Here is a 27,928-nt window from a genome sequence, read left to right on the forward strand (position 1 = left end):
TTAAGAGTCCGCCTTTGTAAGGTTCAGAAACCTGATCCAGGCGAGATCCCCCCCCCCCATCCCAGCAGCCTTCTGCTCGCGAAAAGTTGTAAGCTTGTTCAGAACTCTTTCAAAAAGAGTCCAAACCTCCGTGTAACTCTTCCCCAGAGAAGCCGCTTAATGTGTGTTTATAACGTCTCAGTGTTTAAGATGTGGTGCGGATCAAGGGCGAGACACAGACGGTTGAAGGGGACTGTGGGCGCAGGGAACGCGGATGAGGGATGACTGGAACAATCCCGGGGTGTGAAGCAAGTGGCGCAGCGTGGCTTGGAGCGTCGTGTGCAGCAAGATGTGAAATAGGGAATGAGAATTATAACATGAGTCAAAACAGAGGCAGAGCGGGAAAGATAGAGTTTAAAGCAAAGATAAAATAAGTAAAGAGACCGAAAGGGACAGGCAGAAAAAAACACGAAATGTAGAGAAAAGGAAAAATAGACCAAGAAAAGTTTGCAAGGCTCAAAATATGAGGCAGAAACAACGAAACGTAGGGAGAGGAGCATTAGTCCAGGGAAAAAAAGAACCACGCACATGAAATGGAAAGTGAAAGCGACGAGAGATGATCATGGAAGCACATAAATATATATAAACAGAAGGATGGGTAGAGGTAAAGAAAATGAGTCAGGAGGATGGGCATATAGACAGGGTAATGCACATAGATACAGAGGGATTCAGATGGACAAGTAGATGGACAGACAGACTCAAGAGGCGAACCAGATACACAGAAATAAAAGGCACAAAGTAAGCTCTCCATCCAATATCCAAATGTAGTGCGCCGTATTAGACGTTGAGACTCGGTTACTACTCAAGACGACTGAGCTTTATTTGCAGTAGCCACTCGACTTTACCTGTAACTTTCTACCAGTGACTACTGAGGTTTCGTTTCACCATAGTTCAGGAATAGATAAAAGGTCCTGGTTGAGGTTCTATTAATTTTTGTGTGGACGGTTCGGCGTTGCCTCTTTTAATACACCATTTACACTACCATGCTGTCTCCCAGCCCCCACGACGCCCCCTCTCGCATCTCTTGGTAGAGCCCTGTCAGCTCCCGTGCTCCACTTCCGGGCTGCGCCTTCGCCGTGCCTGGACGCAGAGCGTCCATGTGCCAGTCACTCAGATCAGCAGGTTCCTCATAATAGGATGATTAATGACTGTTAATGCTGCCATTTCTTCCTGGCAGGGGAGGGACACAGGGCGGTGGGCAGGCACAGGCCCCCGTCTCTGGGGTTTGGTGAGGAGGAGGTTCCCCCGCCCCCTCCTGGAGCCGGTCAGACTCAGCAGCAGCTTCCCCCAGGAGCGTCCCTTTCATCTTGCCGCTGCTGGCGCCTGCAAACAGCCTCACTCCGTCTGCAGCCATCCACCAGAAGCCCCCTCCCGCCCGATGCCGCCCGTCCTCCCTCCAGCTACAGAGACGCATACCTCAAGCCGCAGCAATACTGTGTTCAGAAACGCAAAGTCTCAGGGGCTAGGTTCTCACCCTCTGACGAAAGTGCTTGTAGCGGGGGTGGGGGCGTTATTATTTTGGGGCGGTTGCTATAATTGTGTAAAAAGAGACCGATACGCCAAATTCCATCAAAGGTTTCCCTTGTACACCTATTTACTTGCATATCAGATTTTGTTGCGTATGGGGGCAACCCACGTTTGTTCATTCAATTCATTTTATTCTCTGTAAATCGTTTCACGTCGCTGGTATACTATCTCACGGCATTTGGGGGGCGAGGTACAAGGCAAGGTAACTCAGCGAGTTAGGCACTTTTTAGGTCTCGGCTTGAAGGCTGCGCTTGCGCAGTCTCGATCCGAGATTTAACAAGCATTTACAATGCAATGGTCTCGACATTGGTAAAGTTAGAGCTATTGGCATTGCTCATGACAATGCCGTTTCTTTAAATGTTTTAAAAACAAAAACATAAACAAAAATAATGTCATGAGCAATGCCAATAGCTCTAACTTTATCAATGCCGAGACCATTGCATTGTAAATGCTTGTTTTGTTTCTCCTAACAAATTTTTGATTTTACAGAAGATACACGGCCCAAATGGCCAAAATGTATGGAAGCATTAAGCATACGAAAAAATGCATAAACAAAAGAAATTGGCTGCAGAATTCACTCCACACACTTACTAGCAATAGGATGCATGGCGAGTCCTGTAACCAAATCATCTGTTCCTTCTCTTCCAACCTCATCTTCTCTCAAACATACGAATTTCATCATTTACCAGTGTTGTACAGAACGGACAGGTTTCAAAACGATATTCCTATAATCCGCCCATACATGCCAAATCATTAGATGTTTCTGTGGAGAGCCCGTAGCCCTATACAACACCCCCTTCAAACCCATACAATAATCCAGGCCAATTTTCGATGCCGGCAAGGCCGGGGGATGGGGCTAATGGAGGTGCCTTTGGGAACACCAGTATTAAGTGCCCTAAAAGAGGATTGAAAGGAGTTAGTGTAACTGCCTGATCATGTCCTTCCCAAAAAACCATACATCATCCAATGACTTTGTTATAGATACCAGCCTCACAGTCTTAGAGCGAGACAGCTGTTATCTATTACCTCCCAACGTGTCCGTGATGTGAAGCAGAATGAGCTTCGGGTCCATCAGGATTGTCCAGTTCAAAACCCCACCCAAGTAGGACAGCACACAGTGGCAGAACCAGTCGAAGGCAGAGCAAACCCCATACCGTATGTAAAAATGGGTAAGCAGTCAAAATATCGAAAATAAAATTTCAACCTACACTAATATCGAGTTCTAAATATCGAAGGGACAGAATATCTATGTCAATAATATCTATAGACAGAATATCGACCCGAAGGTAAGTATTTTTATATCGATGTTAGTAATATCGAAGTTAGTAATATCGATATCAAATCTATTGATGTTACTAATATCAATATTTATATTATTATGTATTTTATTATGGATTTAATATGCATGTGTTATGTTTTTTGTTAAGTGTTTTACTGGTTTTAAAATATATGTATACAATTTGTATATGTTAATAATGTTTTTTTAAGTCAATTTTGTGTTTTAGTACTGTAGCGGGCTGTGGGTTTATAGGGGAATAGGGTGGGAAGTAATTTAATTATATGAAAATAATTATACATTTTTAGGAATTATAAATTAATTTTAATTAATTTTTGCGTTTAAGTTCTGTAGCGGGTTGTGGGTTTATAGGGGAATAGGGTGGGAAGTAATTTAATTGTAATTAAGTAATAATTTATTTTCATGTATTGGTATTGATTATATTGTTAATGAAGTATTAATTGGTAATTGATTTTTATTAATTGTTAATTAGTTTTTATTAATCGATAATTATGTTGTGTATTTTATTATTGGAGTGTGTTGTGCGTTTATAGGGGAATAGTCTTGGAAGTAATTGAAATCTTATTAAGTAATTATTAAATTTGTTGTTGGGTGTTGATAATTATTGGACATTAATTATTAATTGGTAAATATTTTAAATTATAAAATTTTGGTTATGAAAAATAATTTGTTGTTGAACAATTATTAATTGTGAATTAAATGATTAAATATTATGTATTGATATTTTTAATTAATATATGAATAATTATTAATTGGTAATTAATGTTTTATTATTTTGTGGTATAATTTTTGTTAATTGTTCAATATTTTTTAATTGGTAATTGCTTTTTAATTCATATGTTTTGGTTATGAAAAATATTTTTTTGTTTAATATTTATTATTTGGTAATTAATATTTATTAATTATTTTTTATTGCTATTTATTATTAATTTATTAATTATTAATTGGTAGTTATGTTTGTAATAATTTATTGGTATTTGTAATTAATTTTGAGTTATTTAATAATTAAATCACTAATTATTTTAAATAATTATTTGATTTGTAAGTATGTTATTTTTAACTTCTACGCTATCCAACACTTTCCCTACTGTTGCACTCTCTGGAGTTGGAATAGTAATTTTTATCCCTACGCTATCCAGCACTTTCTGTACTGTTGCACTCTCTGGAGTTGGAATAGTAATTTTGACCCTTACGCTATCCAACACTTTCCCTACTGTTGCACTCTGTGGAGTTGGAATAGTAATTTTTACCCCTACGCTATCCAACACTTTCCCTATTGTTGCACTGTCTGGAGTGGGAATAGTGATTTTTACCCCTACGCTATTCAACACTTTCTCTACTGTTGCACTCTCTGGAGTTGGAATAGTAATTTTTCCCCCTACGCTATCCAACATTTTCCTTTCTGTTGTTTTTTTTTTGGAGCTGGAGTAGTAGTTTTATTGTCTGTGCTATTTAATATTTTTTGTATTATTTTTGAAGAGGCTATAACTTTTGCCTTGAACACAGTAGCACCCATGTCAAGACTAAAAGTAAAGCATCTCCATGGTTTACATTAGCATTAAAAACCGAGAAATTGTCCAGTAGAACTGCTGAACGTCACTGGAGGAAAACCAAAACTACTATAGATCGAAAAAAATATAAAGAAATCCATCGTACCTATTTCAATAATATTAAACAGGCCAAAAAGTCCTATTTAACAGAGAGGATTAATAATGCTGCTAATTCCAGCAAAGAGCTATATAAAAGGAGTTTACCAGCGTACCCTTCTCCCCACACAAGAATGGGTTGATAGAGGAGTGAATCCAGTCCGGGCTTCACACTTGACCGCCAATTGCCAAACGCCAGTTTCAGCGTGAGGTGGCCGCGAAGAGGATGCCACACGGGCCCCTGTACGCCCCCCCAACCTGTTTTTTTCGGTCCGCTGCTTGCTAAGACAAAATTTACTAGGAATTCTGGGGCCAGCAGAACAGTTTTAGCTATGACCCTACTTAGGGGCCAAATCCGATCCGTTAAATTTCCCCCGTACGAATAGTATCCGTTTTTTTTACCGTACGAATCGTACAAGTCCCGTACAAACTGGCAAGTACGATTCGTATTTGAAAAAATCCATACGAATCGCATTGGGGAAAATACCCCGACACGTCCTCGGGTCGGAAAAAGTGTCCGACATGTCCCCGGACAGTTTTACCTACGAATCGGGAAACTGAAGTCCGAGCGCGCAAGTACGATCCGTCCCGTCCGTTCAAATGCACAACCGAATGTAAAAAAACACGGTACGGTGCGAGCGCCCATAGCAACTATGGAGACGCGCCGAACACCCCCCCCCCCAGCACACCCCCCCCCACGTACGCGCCGTACCCCAGCACCCCCCATGTCCGCGCCGTACCCCCACCCCACCCCGTAGGTACGGAGCGTACCACCACCCCCGTAGGTACGGAGCGTACCACCACCCCGTAGGTACGGAGCGTACCCCCACCCCGTAGGTACGAGGCGTACCCCCACCCACCCTATGTACGGTGCGTCACGCGCTGGGGGGTCCACAGCGTACCTACGGGGATGGTGGTACGCTCCGTACCTAGGGGGGGAGGTGGGGGTACGCTCCTTCCATAGGGGGGGCTGGGGGTATGGCGCGTACATACGGGGGGGCGGGTGTACGGCGCGTACATACGGGGCTGGGGTACTGCGCGTATATGCGGGGGTGGGGGTATGTGCTGGGGGACAGTGCTTACATAAGAAGGCTGGGGGTATGCACCGTCCATACGGGGGTGGGGGCACACACCGTACCCCCAGCACCCCGTATGTACGCGCCGTACCCCAGCCCCCCCCATGTACGCGTCGTACCCTGGGTTCACGTATGTACGGCCTGTACCCCCAGGCCCCCACACACTGCCCGTGCCTGTACGCACCCTACCCGAGGCCCCTACACCAGCAATCTCACCCAGCCGTGCGCATGTACGAGTCGTACCAAGCCATAGCAAATGTGAGCACTGTACAACAGCATGGCCGATGTACACACCGCACAGACGCGAAAAACACATGTACTGAACCAGGACACTGCAAAACACCACAAGGAGAGTCAATTCGAATTGCACAACACCACAAAACATGTCCAACAAGCCCAAATACACCCAATACACTGACCTGCAACAGCCAAACAGGTAAACAGAGGCCCAAAACACAACCACCCCTTATAACACACCCACCCAAAGTTCAAACACAGCCACACCCACAATGGACCAATAAAAAGGGCCCACACACACAAACCATGAGCCTTTGCAACAGACTCACTGCTGCCAGACCCCACAGACAACCCACAGCACCAGACTTGAACCTTTACTACCCCTTACACTTGCACACCGTCACCGAACGACCTTCACAAACACCCCCTCATCACATTCACACACACACCTTCACAACCACACACACACACACCCACAACCATCCACACCCACACCCCACACCATGCCCACAGACAGGAATCCAAAGTTCACAACAGCGGAGCTGGAGATCCTTGTCAACGAAATCATCAGTCGAGCCACAGCTCTTTGGAACATTGGTCAGACAGACCAGCGTATCAGAAAAATCAGCCATGTGGCAGAGAATCATCGAGAGGGTGAATGCTGTTGCGCCCATCCGAAGGACCAGGCATGAATGCCAAGCCAGGTGGTACGATCTGTGGAGGACGGTCCGCCGCAAAATGACCGAACACAACCAGGGGAACATCACTGGAGGTGGGCCGCCCCGCACTACCAGACACTACCATCCCTGGGAGGAGAACGTGATGCGCACGCTGCCGCCGGTGGGAGTACACGGACTAGAAGGACTCGCCGAGCCTGGTGAGTACACAAACAAATCACCCCACATGGGGGGAACCGCATCCACAACCCAACTCCCGATAATGCACGCAACTACCCCAAAGCCATCACCGGACGCAACCACATTCCAACAACACGCACATGCCACTATCGGCTCCATGCCCCATGCACCAAGCAAGGCCATGCCAAGTCACAGGCCACACAAAACACCAACACAAGACAGGATGTCCGTGATGCCGGGAGGGGGGGCCTCCAAAATCACATTGTGCAACTCATAAGCAGACACCAATGCCCTCAGCCCATATGGCCTAGGGCAGAGCTATACAAACAGTGTGTCCCGACACTGTACTGTGTCGCCTGCAAATGGCCGCCGCGTCGCAGGATGACATGGGTATGAAGGCCCAATTCGCACATAACAGCAGCTAATGAAGAGGCAACATTGTGAAAGAGTGTCAGCACACACCGCCGCTGCAGCGCAGACTCGGAGACACTGCCCAATGGGGTCCGGGAGATTCTATACAAAGCCACATGAACAAGCCAATGGCCTTTGAAAAACCTGCAAAGTGTGTGTGCCCAGGAAGCTGGGCTGAGGTGACAGAGGGTGACAGACAGACGGAGGGAGAGGGAGGGAGGGCGACGGAGGGCGAGGGAGAGGGAGGGAGACAGAGGGCGACATAGGGCGACATAGGGTGACAGACAGACGGAGGGAGGGAGACAGAGGGAGACAGACAGACTGAGGGAGAGGGAGGGAGGGAGACAGAGGGCGACAGAGGGAGACAGACAGAGGCAGGGAGGAGGGTGACAGAGGGAGGGAGAGAGAGAGACAGAGGGAGACAAAATCACCCTTGGGTGGTGTGGGCATGTCCGCTCATCAGCAGGTGGACTGTGTGCATGTTGACAAGGTCTGGCAGTGCGTGAAACACCCCTCATCCGTTTGGAAAGTACGGGCCCATGTGTCAAACTGTGCACAAGTCAATCCTCGCTGCAGGCACAAACCTAACCTCACACCCAGTATACCCACTCACTGTGTTTGTTAGAACCCAGTCACAAATGCATAAGTTTCCTACCTGCATTCTCCAATAGACATGACAAAGCAACATTTGGCCGCGTACAGTGCAACACGTAAGTCGGTTTTGCAGCGCTCGCTACGCACGCTTGCTACACTGCTCCCTGCGTTCAAAACTGATGAAACAACAAAGAGTGTGTCACACATAGGAAAAGTGTTGACAGCCGTGGCCAAGGGACATACCCATGCACCATGCACAATGCACAGAGACTTGCCAAGTACAGGCAAGGTAGATGACACTTGGCCCTGCTGTAGACAGCACAAGGCAAACCTGTGACCACTGTACACTCAAACACCAACTCCACATGCCACCTACCTACCACAGGAACTCACATTCACTGTCATGCCAGCAGGCACCATGAGGGGATAGACACATCACCTGGTAGACCCAATGACAAATCACACCACACCCAACAGCATGCCCGCTCACACCTCCCCCCCCCTTACACAAGCACACACCCCCGGGGCAGCCAACGCAAATTGCCACTCCCACAATGGATATGTGACACAACAAGACCAATCCATAGCCAAATAAGCATCCTAACACTCATTAGACAGGCCAAATAACCAGGAGTACATATCAATCTGACCCCCGCAACATACCCATCCACAAGTGCACTGTGAGAGGAATGCTAGACATATCCAACTACCCAGAGCAACTGTGCCAACTTGAATATGTATGAAACATGGATGATGCATGTAATACCATTAACACTGTCTCTCTCTCTCACACAGGGCAACGTCGTCGATCTCCCCCCAACACTGGGGGGAAGACACACAGGACCAGGCTCGGCGTCACGATGATCCCACCGGCAGCGACGACTCTCACCACACCGTGGATGACCCCGACCAACCTGGCCCCTCTGGTGCCCAAGCACCTGCAGCACCTGCGTCAGGTACAACTGTGCCAACCACCACCCCCATTCCTGCCACATCCCAGGATACACACGGGAGCCCTGCTCGCACACAATGCAGTCAGTCTGACCAGGAGGGACGAGGGACCCTGGGCACCCAGGAGGAGGCAGGCGACCCCGCAAATGCCATCCCTCAGGGGTCCCGGAGACCCGACGTGCCCACAAGGGCAGGCCAGGCTCAAGTGGGCAGGGGTGGTGGGAGTGGAGGACGGCAGAGGCGTGAGCCTGACCAGCCAGCTGAGGAACCGGTTATGTCACACGTCCGCAACATCCTGGACAAATACCGGCGTGACACCAGAGGCATCGACCAGGTTGTGTCAAGACTCTCCGAGATGCAGGGGACCCTCGATGAGATTAAGAACCTGCAGGTCGAGCATCATGCCAGTCATCAACAACACCAAGGACGGATGGCGGCAAGACTGGCAGAGCTCCTGGCGGTGCACAGGGACGTGAGCCAATCACTCCGTCAGATCGCCCAAAGCCTGGCAAACCCTCCCTGTGCCACCAGGCGTAGACCAGCACCAGACACAGGGAGGGAGGAGGAGGAGGAGGAGGATTCATCTGACGGAGCGTCCCCAGCATAGTCACGGCCTGCATCTGAGGGTCCCCGGAGGAAGGTGTGTCGTCCACGCAAAAGACCGTGAGAGTCAGCGGACCATCACCATCTCCCAGGTCACCTGGCCTGGCACCTGGCCCTCTGGCGCAACAGCAGCACCTCATCAAATGACATTCTCTGCCACATGGACTTGCTGGTCACTGTCTGACCAATGTTGACAAAGACTGTGGCATGGACTCTGATGACTTCCAATGGCAAGGATACCGTCTCCCCCTGTGAACTTTGGATTCTATACCCCCGGTACAGCACCTAATTGCATCCCCCCCAAACACGTACCCCACCACCAATAAAAATATTAGAAATCACGAGATGATGCCGTCATTTAGCATTATTCCATTACATGTGTGTGTTGGCGAGTCAAACCATGCCTGAGTTTTGAAGTAACTCCAACCATGCATACCCTGGGGTCTGAGTCTGGCACAGGACACACATGGGTCACAATGTATCATCTAATACACACAAGGAGCACCATACTCACCCGTGATGGGCCCAACCAGCTGAGGGGTTGCCTGCACAACTGTGCGGACAGACCTATTTCAAAGAGCAACAGTCATGCGCAGAGGTCAGGGATCATGTGGAGTGTCCTGGGGTGGGAGTCCCAGGTATGTGTAGCCAGGTGGGAGAACTATGTCCTGCAAGCAGGAGTCAGGTGGATGTGGTGGAGAATGGTGGCCAGGCCAAGGTTGGATGCATGGAGATGGCACAATGGGGTCTTGGATGACAGTGCCACATGGTTGTGTTGGGGGCGTGGTCGTGGGCTGCATCCTGAGTGTGACCGTGGATTGTGAAGGTCATCCTGCAGATGACAGTGATCCATTGCCGCTATCCCTGTTTGACGGTGATGTGGCTGGGTTGCCGGATGTTGAAGCAGAGCTGTGCAGATGCACCCTGGATGTGGACAAGTGTCATGGGAGTTGTAAGGTGCTTCTCCCAAGAGTGCAGGGTAGGATTGGACATGGATGTCGAAGTTCACCTGGGAGATGGTCTGTCTTGCCTTGAGGTGGATCGAACAGTGGACCGTGTGCATAATGCAGAGTCTTCTGAGGCCTGAGGTACAGATGCTGGTGATCAGCATAGCACATGTGAGCAAGCATTCCATGATGCACACCAGCTCGTGTGCGTGGACACTGTGTGCCTGTGCAGGGCCCTTGCGGGTGGGACACAAGCAGTTGACCCAGCTGTAAGGGGACAATCCGCAGATGAACACCTCAGTCGTGTACAAGTCCAGCATCAGGTGGCCAACGTGCAGCCATCTGCCAATGGATACCATGCATTATTCAATATGGGAACTGGCAAGGACTGCGTCTATGGGGAGGGTGAGGAGCACCTACCTGTCAATGGGACACCAGATGATGATGAGATGCAGTGCGCATGTCATGGGGTATCCTGGACACATTGTATACTGACACGCTGAGACATGATACCTGTGCCATGTGTCCCACAACGACGCCATACTACATGCAGAGGCCTGGAGTACCACTCACATGGCCATGTTGGGTTACAGAGCCGGTGAGGAGTAGGAGGGACATGACCTGGTTGGTGTGACAGGGCCTGGAAGGCGTGCCAACGCTGTGTAGGCAGTTGGAGTTGCACACTCATTATGCAAAGGTGTTGTGTGGGCGATGAGTGCATACCTGAGTGCATGCAACAGATGTATTGGCTGGACATTGCTTGGTGGGTGGCCTCAACATCATGGTGTAGCGTGATGTGGCACATGCAAGGACATGAGGCACGTGCAATGTGCACATAGCATGTGCAGACGGTCCAGCCTTTGCCACCGCATCTGTGTCACACACAAGCAGATTACACCAAAATGAATGGGTGGAGGGAGGAAGGGGGGTGTGTCTTAGAGGCGTGTGTGTGAGGGCAAATCTAGAAACTCTGTGTGCCCTTGCTGCAGGGCCTGCAGCAGCAGGCACCATGTCCTGGAAACCATGCCACAAGTTGCACACTAACACAAGCATGTCAGAAAGGACTACTGCAAAAGGTGTATGAGAAGGGAGGAGTGTCTGGTTCAACATGGCACACACACAATGGATGCACATGCAGCATAGTGGCCGTTGTGGGGAGTGAGATGGCAAAATACCTACACAGCCATGTACATCGTGCACAATACATATCATAATCCCTGACACAGCTTGCATCTTGCTACTCTACTCATAGACTCATATGCACAATCTGTGACATCTATGCCAGACATGCCGCATGCACAGTGGCAAGAGACCTGCATTGACAGAGATGAGGCACCTTGGAGGCTGAGGGACACCTTTATTAGTCATGTTTGCCGGAAGGCAAATGCATCTATATTAACAGATGCACAGGTCATGTGGATGAACATGTGGAACCTACACTGGCACCCCCCTTTGCACCACAGATGCAGGAAACCCATAGAACTGGCACACAAGTGACAGGTTTGAGGCAAACACCCCGTGCTGCTCACGGAGAGGCTGCAATTCACCATTGAACCACTAATGGGGATGTCCCACACTATGTCAACCCGGTGCATCCCGTATGTTTCCGAGGGCAGTGTTACACACATTGATGCCTTCATCACAATCCACAATCACATTACAGATGACTGTCACCAAGTGTGACTACCAATTCAGGTGAATCCAGCTCCATGTCATGTGACCCATGGTGATTCTACATGTATGCTAAGTAACCAAACATGAACAGGAGCAGTGCACACACATTTCAAACACATAGCACACCCAAAAAGCCGTGGTGCATCCCTTACCCTAAGGTGATTTTTCGACATGTCCGTGCATGTTACGCTGATTCAGCACACGTTGCTGTATTCATGAGGAATAGCAGGAGCACAACAATGCCACCAGCAGACAGCATGCGCAAATACCTGGGGATGAGAGACACATAAGAAGTGAGCCAAAAGAAGCACATCTGCATGCATGGGCATGTACTCAACACGTATAAGGTTGTCAACATGCTAGGTGAAAATAGTGTCTCAGGTAAGACATACTGTTATTACACCATCACTCGAGTGACACATCCAAACACACCTCTGACTCACTTGCCAGACATGCAGATGGACCCACACATTGCAACACATGCCACACAAGGCTCAATGCGTGCACACTCAGACAATGCAACTCACCACTAAGCAAAGAAGTTGCATATGAGCCGACTCCGGATGTCCTCTTCCTCCTCCTCCTCTACATGACTTGCCTCGTCACCAAGCCCCTCGTCCTCCATGGGTGGATGTTCCTGCTCATCCGGATCCAGGATGAGTGGCACCGCTTTCTTCACTGCCATGTTGTGCAGCATGCAGCACACAAGGAAGATTTTGCAGACCTTCACCGGTGCATATGGGAGTGCGCCGCCGGTCTTGTCGAGGCACCGGAAGAGGTTCTTCAGGAGGCCAAAGTTCCTCTCTATCACTCGCCTGGTCTGCCCATGGGCGTTGTTGTACCGGTGATCGGCAGCCGTTCTGGGGTTGCGGAGAGGTGTGATCAGCCATGGCATGTTGGGATAGCCAGAGTCCCCTACATGGAAACATCATGGACAGAAGTGAGTCAGGAGAAGCAGTAAGACAGAAAGATGACGCTAAATACAGGAGTAACAGAGTATACCCACCAACAAGACATGCTCGTTCGTTGCGCAGCTGCAGCATCATTTCAGGCACCCTGCTACGCCTCATGATGTAGGCATCGTGTGCTGATCCTGGAAAACGAGCACAGACATGGGAAATCACCATGTTAGCAAGACACACCACAAGGGCATTAATGGAGTGGTAATGTTTCCTGTTCCTATAGGCTACCTCCTGTGCCTGTGGTTGTATCAAAGCCACATGTGTCCCATCAATAGACCCAATGACATGGGGCATCCCTCCCAGGGCATAGAAGTCACCCTTGACACCTGTCAACTGCTCAGGAGTTGGGAAATGTATAAACTCATCCAGGTGAACCAACATGGCCTCTAAAAAATCATGCAGGATACGGCTGAACATGGTCTGGGACATGCCACCAACATGAGCAATGGGATGTTGGAACGTACCTGTGGCAAAGAAATGTAGGGCTGCCATCACCTTCATCTTGGGTGTCAGTGCAGTAGGAAACCTGTGTAGCGGTTGGAGGTGTGGTGCCAGCCTTGCTGTCAAGTTCAGAATCAACCGTTGGGTGAAGCGGTAGCGGCGTATACAGTCACGTTCCCTCAGGGCAGCCAAGTCTGGGATTGGGGGAGAGGCGGAGCCCTGCAGTAATTTGGAAGGGACAACGAAGAGTGAGTACAGTACAACAACACTGTCAATGTACTGAGCACATGTTGAACAGCCAATACACATATGCTACATGCAGAGTCAGGTCTGTGCAATATATCCTGGACACGTGTTCCAGGCAGGTGACACTCCTACCAAGAGCCATCTACAAACTTGGATTCACAAGCTCAACATGACATGGCATGAGACTAGCTGTGGGCCAGTGTAAGTGAACAGGCAGACGCATTACAGGAGTGACAGACATCCACATGTGTGCAGGAGAAGGATGTTTATCATACAGACAGGTTGCGGAACACTAGAGGCACAGGTCACATGTCCCTGAAAAAAGGACAGACCACACACCTTGCCATGAAGGGGTACATGTCAAAACTGATCACACATACATTGATACTACGCAGATATGTCCTTGTCTCGCAAGTCCATTTTCGATGCATACATACACACGTTATGTCCGATTCCACATGTGTCCTGGTGTGCATTATAGTGTGCCATGCCCATCCACACACATGCACATGTTGGATGCAGCAACTGCAGATGCATTGGACGGTACACCAACAGCAAGCTTACGGGAACACATGACACACACATGACATACTCACATCGTGCAAAGACGGTAGTCACATGTCAGGTGTCATTATCCGTGTACCTGTCGTGTACACACGCGTGTACGGACCATATCCCTATGGCGTACGCCTACGGCGACACAACAATAGTGGTACGGACCCTACACACGCGTGTATGGACCGTATCCCTATGGCGTACGCCTACGGCTGCACGACCATAGTGGTACGGACCCTACACACGCGTGTACGGACCGTATCACTGGAGTAGTGGTGCCCTAGGGGCGTGGAACGCTCCGTACCTGTGTGTGTATAGTGAAATTACATAGGGGACACATGAGGGACAATTATAAGGGCCTAAATGCATGCTGGTTGTCATGGAGACCCAGTTTCAAGTTCAAATTTTTTCATCAGGTGGCCAGCAGAAATTGGTTGGAGACAATATACAAAGTTGCAAAGTGGTTGTTGACTTGACATCATGCTCATTTTTTATAACATGCAAAGGCACCCACTGGGGTAGGTTTAAAGGGATTGGAGGAAACGTAGGATGCAAATGAGATTGACCATTCACTCTGTACTTCTGTAAATGAAACGGGCCAGCAAGGCAAATATAAGGCAGCCAGGCCCCATTAGAGAGCACTTGCCTGCACAACCTTTCATTCCACACCACTGCTGCTGCTCGTGATTCCTCTGGCACCATGTCCAGGTCTGTGGAGAGGGCCCAGCCATTCACCCAGGAGGAGAACCAGGCCCTGCTGGACGTGATCCTCCCACAGTACCCTTGCCTGTATGGGAGACCAGGGGAGCAGGTGAGTGCTGACTCCATTAGCTCAGACTGTGCCCCTGTTTTGTGACTGTCACTTCTGGCATTGTGTCCAGGTGTGACAGACCTGCAATGTTCTTCAGAGTGGGTCCCAGGGGGGGGATTGCCTCATGTCTCCCATGCAGAGCATGCTGTAGTGCATGTCTGCACTCCTCACTTGCATGGTGCTTACTGTGACAATCCCTGCATGGTGCATGCCACATTCAGCCTGGCTAATCCTCTTGGGAATGTTGTTTCTACAGTCCTGGTGTGATTCTGTGGTCCCCCCAGTGTGACAGGTGACTGTACCCACAGATGTGTGTGAGTTGAGTGTACCTGTGGTGAGAGTGTCCAAATGATGTGTTCGTCCCCTGGACATTGGTGTGTGTGTAAGTCCCTTGTCATGTGGGTGAGTGTCTATGTGGAGTGTTGCACCCCAGATGCATGAGGGATGCATATACCCTACCCATCTGATGTGAGCAGGGAGCAGTGCTGTGTGTCTGACGTGCTGAGCTAGGCCCACACCTGTGACCCCCCCCGTCAAGTGGCACATGTGCAGAGTGATGTTTGTACATGCAGTTGCCAATGGCAGGTGATTGTCCTGTGCCTGTGTGTGTCTGTGTACCCTGCTGAGGTTGCGCCAGTGGCCTGGGGCATGTGACTGCTTTGAGGTGCTGTACATAATCGTGGTGTAGCTTGTGATGTACAGTGTGAGCCGGGATCAGTGATTGTGTTGCACCCCTCATTCCACCTGTGTACTTTCAATGCCTCGTCGTGCATTTGGCCTTCCCCAGAGGATAATGTCCCTATGATGAAGGTGCAATGATTTTGCTGCATACTATGCCCTGTTCAAACCAGCCAAATTGTTCAAATGTGTGTCTGTGACATGTAGCAGGTGTATTGATGTTGTCTCACTTTGTCATCCTCACAGGTAGGCGTCCATGCCAAGGCGGGGATCTGGAGGGAAGCCGTCAGTGCCGTGAGGTCGGTGGAGGTTCGGAGGCGGCACCTGCCCCAGGTGAGGAAACGCTGGCAGGATATCCGGTGCTGGACCAGGAGGATCGCCCAGGTCCTGCTGGGGGACTCACCTGAGAGCCACAAGAACCGTGGGCGCCGGTGCCTGACCCACCAGATGAAGCGTGTGCTGGCGGTGGTCTTCCCTGACTTGGATAGGCGCCTAGCGGAGAAGCAGCAGCAGGAAGGGGGTAGGTACATGTGTGTTTGTTGTGTGTCACCAGCTTTTGGAAGTGAGCAGTTGCATGGATACACTGCCAGGGTTCATATGTGCAGTACATATCCTGTTCCCCAAAGTAAACCGGTGCTGTTCTTCCTCCCTTCCCCTCCTTGACATGTGTTCCCTGGTCTGTGCGTAGTCACTCTTGCACAAGGTCATCTAGGCTGCCAGTTAATCCAAGTGCCCAATGCTTGCAGCATCATGTGTGGGGGTGGTGTGTAACATGTGTTAGGACCTTGCCTGTGTCCTGGCCAGTTCAGTCAATGTGGGGTCCATGTTAGTTGGCACTGATGCTGAGTCCCGACATACGAGTGTGTCTGAAAAGTGTACTGCCTTACAGCATGCATGACCAATGTTGTGGCCTCAGACATGATGTGCATGAGTGGGAGATGTGCATAGTGCAGGGACGTTTGCTTCTGTTGCAGTCATATCCATCCCGGACCATGGAGGAGTGTGGCCACTACAGTCCCCTGGGGCACCTTTTCCTAGGTATCATGTGTGTCATCCAACAATGTGGACATTCACTGTGTCTTCAGCATAGGTTGAGCTCTGTGGCATTGTACCCTGGCCTAATGTGTATATACGTAAAGTGTGCTACATGTGTCCACTGTACAGGGTGACCCAATTTGGCTTGTGCATACTCGGTGGCCGGTGCCAGTGTGTTTTGGTACAACTATCTGATAATGGTTGTTTGTCAATTTTATGTGTGGACAGGCGCACAAGGGTTAGTTCGTGTACATTCAAGATTTATTGAAGGGCATTTTAGTAATCCCGGAGTAAGAGGTGTAAGTACTTCCTCTGTGTCACTCACATTGTCTCAGGTAGGGGGGGTTTGTGCGGGATAGGCCTACATGTCCAAACCGTATGTGTCCTTGCCAGGTCTGGCCTGTGTGTGATGATTGGGTCACTGTATGTTGAGTATATGTCCAGACAGTCATGTTGGGCAGGGTTTAATGTATTTGCTAAGCAGCATGTGTCAAAAGTTACAAGACATGGTTCCTGCTCATCCCTTTTTTGGCTACGGTGTGTGGTCCAGATGCTGTACTCGACTGTCCCCAGAGACTTGATCCTCTGTCTAATTTGATATCCAGTTCTTTGCTGTTGTGTCATGCTCTCCATTGTTTCTCAGTGGCATGGTGGGTCAACCAACTGTGTGGTGCAGGGCCTACATATGTGCGTAGTATTGTAGATGTTACTCATGTTGCCTTTCATGCTATGCACTGTGACCTATGTAGTTTTGACTCATGTGTCATATGTATACAGGTGTCTGATTATTTCCTGTCTCTTCACCTTGCCCACAGCAGCGTCGGGGGAAACCGAGGGAGACACTGGCACGGAAATTGAGGAGGGATCCAGCAGCGGTGCCACCAGTGCTGGCGTGTCTGTCTCAGCGAGTGGCACGGAGGCGGAGGCGGAGGGGAGTGCGGCGGAGGACCTGTGCAGTCCCACCACCGACTATGACGCTGACGGGTCCGAGGCTGAGCTCCCTGAGAGGGCGGACGCTGCTCCCAGAGCTGAGAGCAGCACTCCATCTGTGGCCGCCCCCTCCATTCCCATCACCCGCCTCCCACCTGCTCGGGTCCCTTCCCACCGTGCTAGGCGCCAACAGGTCTCCTTCGTGCCAGGCACCGCACCCCCTGCCCCTGTCTCCCCTGCTGCCGTCAATGCCGAGTCTGTGGACATTCAGCGGCAGTTGCAGGTTGGTCAGGCATCGATGCTTACTGTCCTCCATGAGCACACCAGACTGCTGACACAGATGTCGTACATGGAGAGCATGTCAGCAGCGATGTCTGATCAACGGATGTTGCTGAAGTCCATAGACTCCTCACTGACTGCAGCAGTAGATCTCCAGCAGCGCTCCGTCCCCCCCCACCCCTGCACCATCCACACTTCCTACTCCCATGCCTGTCCCACGCACACCCAGACGTCCCTATGCACGCACCCCACCAGACACAGGCAGCACACCACCAGGGAAGGCAAAGCGCACTCCTCCAGTCATGCACACACATGGGGAAGTAGGCACACCCACTGGGTCTGCGGGCAAACGGCAGGCACGCAGCCAGAGTGGGAGTCCACATTCCTCAAGACCCACTTCCTCCAAAACCACTCCCCTTAGCTCCCCTGCCCAACAGTCGGACAAGGAGTCCTTCCTGGCCAGTCTGTCCCTCAGCCCCAGTGTGACACCACCCCGCAAGCGGTCGAGAGAGTCCCCGGGCAGGGGAGTTGAGTCCCCCCCCTGTCCACACCCTCCCCCAGTAGCGCTGCAACCCATCCCTCTGACCCCCCCCTTCCTTGGGGCCTGTGGTTCATTCGGGTGCAGGGGAGACGCTGGGCGACCTGGCAGTAGTGTGTAGCGCCGTGCTGGAATCCACCTTTGGCGCTGCCCCACCCCCTGTGGTGGAGTCGTCCGTACCTGCACCCACGACACCTACCCTTGCCCCTCCTGTCCCTGCGGTGCCTGGTCCTCCCCCCCCCCCCCCCCCCAACATGATGCCCCCCCCTTCTGTGGATGAAATGGACATGTGAACTATGCAGGCAAGCTAGGGGACACACGTCCCGATGTGTACCCCCCCAGGACTTCCCTGATGGCCAGGCCCATGGGCCTTGTAAATAGTGGACATTTAAAACAATTTATTTTGAATGCTGAATAAAGCATTTTGGTTTTTTTCTGCACAGTTATGCTTTCCTGGACTTGCTGTTGATGGTGCTGCTCCATGATTTGGGGTGGTGATAATGTGTTAGGTGTCTGGGAAATGTTGTAGTGTGCTGCTCACGGGGTGGACCCTGGTATCTGTGTGCCATCACAAGGGCTCTGCAAATAATCTTTGATCACGTGTGCTCTTACTGTATGGTGATATTGTCCCAAGGTGTGTTCCTTCCTCTGTGGACCCTGACATCTTCCCTGCAGGCTGTTTCCCAATTGTTGTGCTGAGCTGTGTCTACATATCCTGGATGAGTGACGGATCCCTTCAACTTTGGCCATGCCTGCTCAGCAATGTCTCCACCTGCATCATTTGTGGCATCCTTGGTGGTCACTGTACTAGTGTATGAAGTATATTGACATGACTTCATGTGGACATGTTCCCTTTTACACCCTATGCATGTGTGTACTCCCAGCCTCGCACACATGTTACGTGTTCTGCAGGGTCTTTGGTCACCTGACTGACAATTGTGGGCAATGTATCTGCGGGTACTCCACCCTTTTCCTTCCATGGGAGGCAGCAACTTGTTGGCTGCCCCAGCACCTGTACATTCCTATCAGTCCTGGAATGTGCGTGACAGTGTGTGTTCCCTTTGGGTCTCTTAGTTTAGTAGGGTGGCACATGATTATACAGTCTTGTTGCATGCTCTCATTGTGTGTATTGTGCTGCCAGCACCAGGGGTGGGTATGCATGTGTCATATGTCTGGGCACTGCTGGGGGGACTCTGCACCCACCCCTCCTATGTCTGGGCACTGCTGGGAGTGATAGGCACACACCCCTCCTATGTCTGGGCACTGCTGGCGGGACTCTGCACCCACCCCTCCTATGTCTGGGCACTGCTGGGAGTGATAGGCACACACCCCTCCTATGTCTGGGCACTGCTGGGAGTGATAGGCACACACCCCTCCTTTGTCTGGGCACTGCTGGGAGTGATAGGCACACACCCCTCCTATGTCTGGGCACTGCTGGGAGTGAAAGGCATATGTCTGGGCACTGCTGGGAGTGAAAGGCATATGTCTGGGCACTGCTGGGAGTGATAGGCACACACCCCTCCTATGTCTGGGCACTGCTGGGAGTGATAGGCACCCACCCCTCCTATGTCTGGGCACTGCTGGGAGTGATAGGCACCCACCCCTCCTATGTCTGGGCACTGCTGGGAGTGATAGGCACACACCCCTCTTATGTCTGGGCACTGCTGGGAGTGATAGGCACACACCCCTCCTATGTCTGGGCACTGCTGGGAGTGATAGGCACACACCCCTCCTATGTCTGGGCACTGCTGGAAGTGATAGGCACACACCCCTCCTATGTCTGGGCACTGCTGGGAGTGAAAGGCATATGTCTGGGCACTGCTGGGAGTGATAGGCACACACCCCTCCTATGTCTGGGCACTGCTGGGAGTGATAGGCACCCACCCCTCCTATGTCTGGCCACTGCTGGGAGTGATAGGCACACACCCCTCCTATGTCTGGGCACTACTGGGAGGACTCTGCACCCGCCCCTCCTATGTCTGGGCACTGCTGGGGGGGACTCTGCACCCACCCCTCATATGTCTGGGCACTGCTGGGAGGACTCTGCACCCACCCCTCCTATGTCTGGGCACTGCTGGGAGTGATAGGCACACACCCCTCCTATGTCTGGGCACTGCTGGGAGTGATAGGCACCCACCCCTCCTATGTCTGGGCACTGCTGGGAGTGATAGGCACCCACCCCTCCTATGTCTGGGCACTGCTGGGGGGACTCTGCACCCACCCCTCCTATGTCTGGGCACTGCTGGGGGGACTCTGCACCCACCCCTCATATGTCTGGGCACTGCTGGGAGGACTCTGCACCCACCCCTCCTATGTCTGGGCACTGCTGGGGGGACTCTGCACCCACACCTCATATGTCTGGGCACTGCTGGGAGGACTCTGCACCCACCCCTCCTATGTCTGGGCACTGCTGGGAGGACTCTGCACCCACCCCTCCTATGTCTGGGCACTGCTGGGAGGACTCTGCACCCACCCCTCCTATGTCTGGGCACTGCCTGGAGTGATAGGCACCCACCCCTCCTATGTCTGGGCACTGCTGGGAGTGATAGGCACACACCCCTCCTATGTCTGGGCACTGCTGGGAGGACTCTGCACCCACCCCTCCTATGTCTGGGCACTGCTGGGAGTGATAGGCACCCACCCCTCCTATGTCTGGGCACTGCTGGGGGGACTCTGCACCCACCCCTCCTATGTCTGGGCACTGCTGGGGGGACTCTGCACCCACCCCTCCTATGTCTGGGCACTGCTGGGGCTGGGGCTGATGGCCACACACCCCTATGTGTCTGTCCACTGGCGTAGTACGACCCGTACCCACGTCCTACGGCCTGGATACGGCCCATACCACCATTGCAGTGGTGATGTAGGGGAACGCTTGGTACGAGCCGTACCCACGTCCTTGAGGCATGGGTACGGGTCGTACCCCCATTGTTGGGGTGCCGTAGGGGTACGCACCGTACCCATGCCTTTAGGACGTGGGTACGGCCTGTACCAAGCGTACCCCTACATCGCCACTGCAATGGTGGTACAGGCCGTACCCATGCCTGTGGGACGTGGGTACGGGCCGTACCACCATTGTGGCGGTGACGTAGGGGTACGCGTGGTACGGGCCGTACCCATGCTCTGGGGGTGTGGGTACGGGCCGTACCACCATTGTTGGGGTGCCGTAGGGGTGCACACCGTACCCATGCCTTTAGGACGTGGGTACGGCTCGTACCAAGCGTACCCCTACATCACCACTGCAATGGTGGTACGGGCCGTACCCATGCCTGTGGGACGTGGGTACAAGCCGTGCCACCATTGTGGCGGTGACGTAGGGGTACGTGTGGTACGGGCCGTACCCACGCCTTAAGAGCGTGGGTACGGGTCGTACCACGCCCACCCCTACGTCATCCCAAGAATGGCGGTACGGCTCGTACCCATGCCTTTGGGACGTGGGTATGGGCCGTACCGCCATTGTTGGGGTGACGTAGGGGTGGGCGTGGTACGACCCGTACCCACGCTCTTACGGCGTGGGTACGGTGCATACCACAATTGTTGTGTTGCCGGTTCGCGTCCATGTTGACTTCCGTTGAGGCGGACGCAGGCCTTGGTGGAGACGCCCCCACACCCCAAGTGACCAGGCCCTGGGGGTCAGGTATGTACAGGGCATGTTTGATTTTGGACTTGGGTGGGGGTTATGTTTCCTGCCCCTGCCCCCCCCCCCCCCCCCCCCCTTTGACCCTGGGTGATGTTCAGACCTTCTGCGGCGTCTGCGTCGGTTCCTGTACACCAGGTGGACTGCAATGAGGGCCTGGATGACACGTAGGTTTGGGTCCATGGCTGTCCGTCGCGTACAGGTGCTCCTTGTGCGCGTCGTCATGATTTCCTGACAGTTTTTGGCTCCCGTAAAATATTGTCCGTGCGGAGTGACGTCGGTACGAATTGTACTTGCTGGTTCGTGATACGCTGCCCGACTCCGTCCGGACGTCACGTCCGCGGTGTCCCGGATCGGAATTGTCGGTATTTTTTGTTCGGTCGGTGTTTTTTACGATTCGTACGCAAATGGTGTTTGCGTACGAATCGTACTTGCATGTTTGTAAGGTATTTCGACCGGGTACGAGTCGGACGGAGAAAACGCTCCGTCCGACGGTTCGTACCCGGTTTATCCAGGATCGGAATGGGCCCCTAAGTGCTTCTATCCAGGAGGTAGAAACTTCCAAAGTCACAAAGGAGAAATTAATATACTTACAAAATACGAGTGCTAGTGCTTCAGCTGCTAATTGAAAAATCCAGGAATGGTATGGGTCAAGTGGAGATCCAGGCAGATGTGGTGGTTGCAATATCTATAGGAGTAAGTTTATTAAGAACGGTGACACTGTTGATTGTGGTGGAAAGGGTATATTTGAATGATGACTGCATACTTCGAATTTTGGAAATTAAAATAACGATGCTAAAGATTTACAGAACTCAGAGCATGACCGAGGAGTTGCATTAACAAAGATTAGTAACTGAAAATCTTAAGGGCTTCTCCAGTAGTGTAAGAAGCTCTGCCCTTTTTCTTTTTTTGTTTCTCCTAACAAATTTTATTGATTTTACAGAAGATACTTTGAGATCAAGGCGCCTGCCGCACCCGTAAAACTTAGTGGCGCGAGCAGGACGCCGTGCAGCAGCCCCCCGCAGTTCCCTGCAACTTTCGTAAAGGCTGGCTCGTCACCGTGTGGATTTCCGGCTCCCTGCAGAGTTGAGTTGACCAGGGGGGCCGTGGGGACCCAGCACGGCGCCGGCGGCCAATAGGCGAACAAGCAGCCAAGAGCACAGAGCGCACCATCAAGAGGCAGCTGAGTTGAGCGCGGAGGAGCCATAGAGATCTATTACTTCAAGAAACCTGGTCAACAGCATCTGTTCAGATAAATGGTTTTAAAGCATTTCAACAACATGCCACCCAAGGCAGCTCACCTGGCAGGGCAGCCGGCGGGTTATCAATCTACCTTAGCACAAGTATACCATGGTCGTATGATCTGATTGAGTCTGGACAAACATGGATCCAGTGCATCAAAATTACACTACCACATGATCTCTCCTCTGGTGCACAAGACTTTCAAGATGTACGGTCAATGTTAATTTGTAATACCTACATTCACCCAGGGTCAAAGACGAAACAAGAGAAAATTGCGACCCTCAAATCCCTGGTTATATCTCTGCAATCTACTTTCCCACAGGCGGGAATTGTAGTGTCAGGCGACTTCAACATGTTCTTATTACAAGCAGAACACACACAAAACAAACAACAAAACAAATTTAATGGCAAAACAATCCTTCCACTAATAACAAACCAACGAAAAAAGGATATTTACGGCCAGCTGTGTGCCTCAAATTTCGCTGAAATTGGCATGATCATTTTGAATGGACGCTTTCCACAAGACCAGCCAGCGGTTTCTTCCAGAATAGCCAAACAGGCTCAATCAGTACTAGACTACACCATAGTGGAGCTGGAGGTACTGCAAAGGATCGTCAGTTACCAAATAATTCACAGACTGGAGAGCGATCATAGCCCGCAATCAATTGACTTCAGCCTTCAAATCGCAAGGGCACCAGCAAGCAATGACTTGTTGAAAATTCCCAGCCCATATAACTTAAAAAGACTCGCATGGAATGGAAAGAATGCCTTAGTAATAATGACCCATTTAAAAAATGTACAGACAAAAGGTAAAGAACAAAGATTGGCAGAGCATTGGGCAAATTGGGAAAAGACGATCTTAAGTTTAGGTGACAAATTCGAATCCCAAAACAAAAGCCACAGAAACAAACCAAGGCCAATAACTTCAGAGCCCCTTGGCTCCTTAGTGTGCAAAAAAAGGACTCTAAATCAGGAAATGAGAAAGTTAAGAGGAAAAGATCAGATCACGGGTGAAGATACAAAGCGACAAATTTACAATTTAAGGCAAACATATAAAAAAGAGGTCTGGGTAGCAAAGAATAATCAACAACTGAAACCTGGTTAAAATTACTGGAAACAAGTAAATCAAACAATAATAGGACATTTTGGGCAGAAATCAATAAAATAGCATACGGATCCTTCCGTGAACATAATGCAAATATATTAGAGGCAGACTGGATACATTATCTAGCGCAAAACCAGGGGAACAACAGCAATCAGCAAGTAATGAAACCAGAATGCACAATCCAATACTGACAAAAAAAGCGAAGAATCCGAACAAAAATTTGAAGAAAATTGTATTAAATCTCACCAGGTACAAATGGTCATAAAAAAACTAAGGTCCACTGCCGCCCCTGGCCCAAACGGTTTGCCAAATGGGCTATTTAAACATGACCAACTATTCTGGGCTGAATACCTTACCCCACTGTTTAACCACGCTTTTCAAACAGAAAGCATACCATCATCATGGAGGGGGAGCGTCTTGCATCTTGCAATTTTTAAAGCAGGCACTAGATCAGACCCATCGAATTATAGGCTGATCTCCCTTATTGACGTAGAGGCCAAAATATGTGCGTCAAACCTTCTGTGACAGCATTGGAAGATTGGGTGACCACGAGCAAGATCCTCCCCATCACACAGACCGGGTTCAGGCCGGGAACAAACACCTTGTGTAACTTGTTAGCCTTGAACCTTCTTGTCGAAAAAGCCAAGGACAAATTAACAAAATTGTGCACCTGCTTTGTCGACTTAAAAGCAGCTTTCGACACGGTACCTAGGGATCTACTATGGCAAAAGATGGCAAATTGGGGTATTCCACCAATGTTACTGCGGGCCATCATCAACCTGTACACATTCACCTGGGTCAAGATAAAATTAGGGAATGGTGAAAGAACAACAGCAAAGATCCCAACGTACATCGGCCTTAAACAGGGATGTATACTGGCCCCCACTCTATTTAACATTTTTACCGCAGACCTGGATAAGAGGCTAACAGAAGTTTAAAGTGATCCTCCAAAGTTAGCACACTGCAAAATAAGACTCATGCAGTACACAGACGACATTGTCCTATGCTCCATCACAATGCTGCTCGAATACACCAGGGAGCATGGTCTGTTCCTCAATTAGAAAAAAAACGAAGGTCATATGTTTTTCATCACACATAGGACAAAACAAAAAATTCAAATGGCACGCAGCAGGAAACCTCATAGAACAGAGTGTGGCATATAAGTACCTAGGAGTAGTGGTAGACTCAAGGTTTACAATAAAAGATCACCTATTAAACTGAAAAACCCAGGCAAACAAATTACGCTTTGCTCTAAACCTACTAAAGACAAAACTGAAGTGCCCATCCAACTTATATTTATTAAAGGTCATCGCTGTGAAGTTTCTTCCGACCCTTACGTACGCCTCCGAATTACTCAGAGGACAAGATGCAAACTTCCTGAATCTCCAACAATCAGGGTTATTTAAATACATCTTTCAGATCCCGCAGTTTGTATCTCAAGCACAAGTACGCCTGGAATTTGGGCTAACAAATCAGCACCCAGTAAGACGAGCAGCAATAATAAAAATGTGTTGGAAACTAAAAGCAGCACAAGAGGATTCCTTGATGGGGCACTGTTGGACAGAAATAAAGAATCAGACAAAGGGGGGAAAAAGCCTGGAACACAGTATTAGAAGAAGCATTGGTAACCCTCAAAATGCAAGATGCCTGGAACACTAACTATAGCAGCTTTTAAAAAAATAGCCAATAATGCAGCAAAACAAGAAGCCTGGATAATAGACAAAGCCGCCTTAGCAAAGAAAAAACACGACTGGACGGTACTATCTTCATATGAGAGACACTCCCCTCAACCATACTTAGTCGAGCACATAACAAAAGCAATTCAACAATTGCTACTTCAAATTCGGTTGGGGGCTTTCATTTCAAAAGATCAGGTTCCAGCATAGAAACAAATATGCACTCTGCAGACTCTGCGGCCAAGTGGAAGAAACTTTGATTCACTTACTGTGCATTTGTCCAACTGTGAATAATTTGAGACGTTATTATTTATTACAAGCATTCCGTACATACAAAATTAGATCATGTCGGCCAGCAGTAATGTTGGTACTGAATAGTCAATTGTTACAGGTAGCATGCAGGGCCACCAGATTCCTGCAGAAAGTCAGTCTTGTACTACAGAAATATGAAAAATAGCATTTTTAGAATTTTATGGACTTGGGAAAAGAACGATGCCAAATTTACAGTTTTCTGTTTTTGGTACTGTTTTTTTTTTTTTAAATATATTTAGTTTTATCATGTAATCATTGTATTGTTCTCCAAGAATTTGCATACCGTGGTACATTTTAGAGCATGAAATCAAAAGTTTACAATCAAAGTACTGAGGAGCAAATCATTAAACAGCATCTATGTCAATGTTAATTTTGTAAATATGACAGTATTTACTACGTGTGCATCCTTTTTACTTGTTAATGTTATTCGGATGATTTTAGTACAAAAATTGTAAAGGTTTTAATTAACTATATACAATAAATTTACTTTGACTTTTTGGGTCAATAAAATCTTTCTTTTTCGATGAAAAGGTTAAAGCTATTTATAGATATTTCCCCCAGGACAATGCCAACAATACTGATGAGCACCCAGCTTTGAAGAGCCAACCATTGGTGCCTTTGCTGGTCGAATTTAAAACGGAGACCTGCGAACAGGTATCAGAAGCTATTGTTAAGATCAAATCTGGCTCCCCAGCTGATCCTCTTCCCCCCCCTCACTTTTTCATGCAACTAGCACCCCGGTTGATAACTAAATTAACAGATTTTTAATATGTCTTTGAACAAAGCGACGGTGCCAGTAAGATGAAAAGCATCTCAAGTCAGACCTATTCTGAAGAAGCCGATCCTAGATTCCAGTGAACCAGGCAATTACCGTCCCATCTCGCTGCTGCCATATTTCGGGAACTAACAAATAACAGAGTGATGCGACGGAACAGATCAAAATGATATTCCTTTCAAAACATGAAGGATACCATAAATTACTCCTTCACAGAAAATTACTTGTATATTGAAATAAATCATCCATTAGTCATATCATTGTTCGGACACAGTTTTGCTCGATAAATCTCTTTTTATCAACATATCAAGACGATTTCAAATATTCATCTCATACAAAATTAAATAAGCAACAGTCCATTACTCGAAAAAAACATACAATGTCTCCTGTTGTCGTGTAATAATCCTTTCATCTTTTCCGATCTTGCATAATATGCTGTCTCTCGCTGGAATTGAAATTGATATGCTGTCTCTCGCTGGAATTGAACTCTCCGTGGTTTTCCCGATTGGAATCCAATCGGGAACCGCACGGAGAGTTCAATTCCAGCGATTATTAGGATTATTACACGACAACAGGAGACATTGGCCCTGCACATAGTGATCCGACTGTGTTGGTTTGTGCCCAATAGATTATTTCTCTCGCCATAGATATTTGGCTGCTTTTTAAAGAGACTACTGGAATTACTGCGGATTTTGATATTGTTCCAGGAGATATATCCTTATATACCCTAGTCCTGATGAGGCCCCCAAGCAAGTTGGGCTGAAACGCGTCGACTATTGTTTAATATTAAGAGCCCCGGAAGAATTTAAACTTTTGATGGAATTGAGACATAGACAGTACCAATAAATTA

General features: G+C 49.5%; 1 protein-coding gene across 25 annotated transcripts in view; it reads left to right on the forward strand.

Moving 5' to 3' along the window:
• Positions 1-27,928, forward strand: part of LOC146870509 (leucine-rich repeat-containing protein 37B-like) — a 1,537,525-nt gene that overhangs the window by 305,092 nt on the left and 1,204,505 nt on the right. For 3 of the 25 annotated variants that reach the window (XM_085642985.1, XM_085642991.1, XM_085642999.1), the window contains one exon: positions 8,480-9,254. The exons of 21 other annotated variants lie outside the window; for them this stretch is intronic. In XM_085642985.1, the coding sequence (XP_085499111.1) occupies positions 8,480-9,242 (763 nt within the window). In that variant the 3' untranslated portion in view covers positions 9,243-9,254. Of the gene's footprint in view, positions 1-8,479; positions 9,255-22,911; positions 26,701-27,928 lie in introns of those variants that run through there. One more of the 25 variants, XM_085643035.1, reaches the window with a different exon arrangement.

The sequence above is a fragment of the Triturus cristatus genome, chromosome 1_1 (assembly GCF_964204655.1).
Source record: "Triturus cristatus chromosome 1_1, aTriCri1.1, whole genome shotgun sequence".
NCBI lineage: Eukaryota > Metazoa > Chordata > Amphibia > Caudata > Salamandridae > Triturus > Triturus cristatus.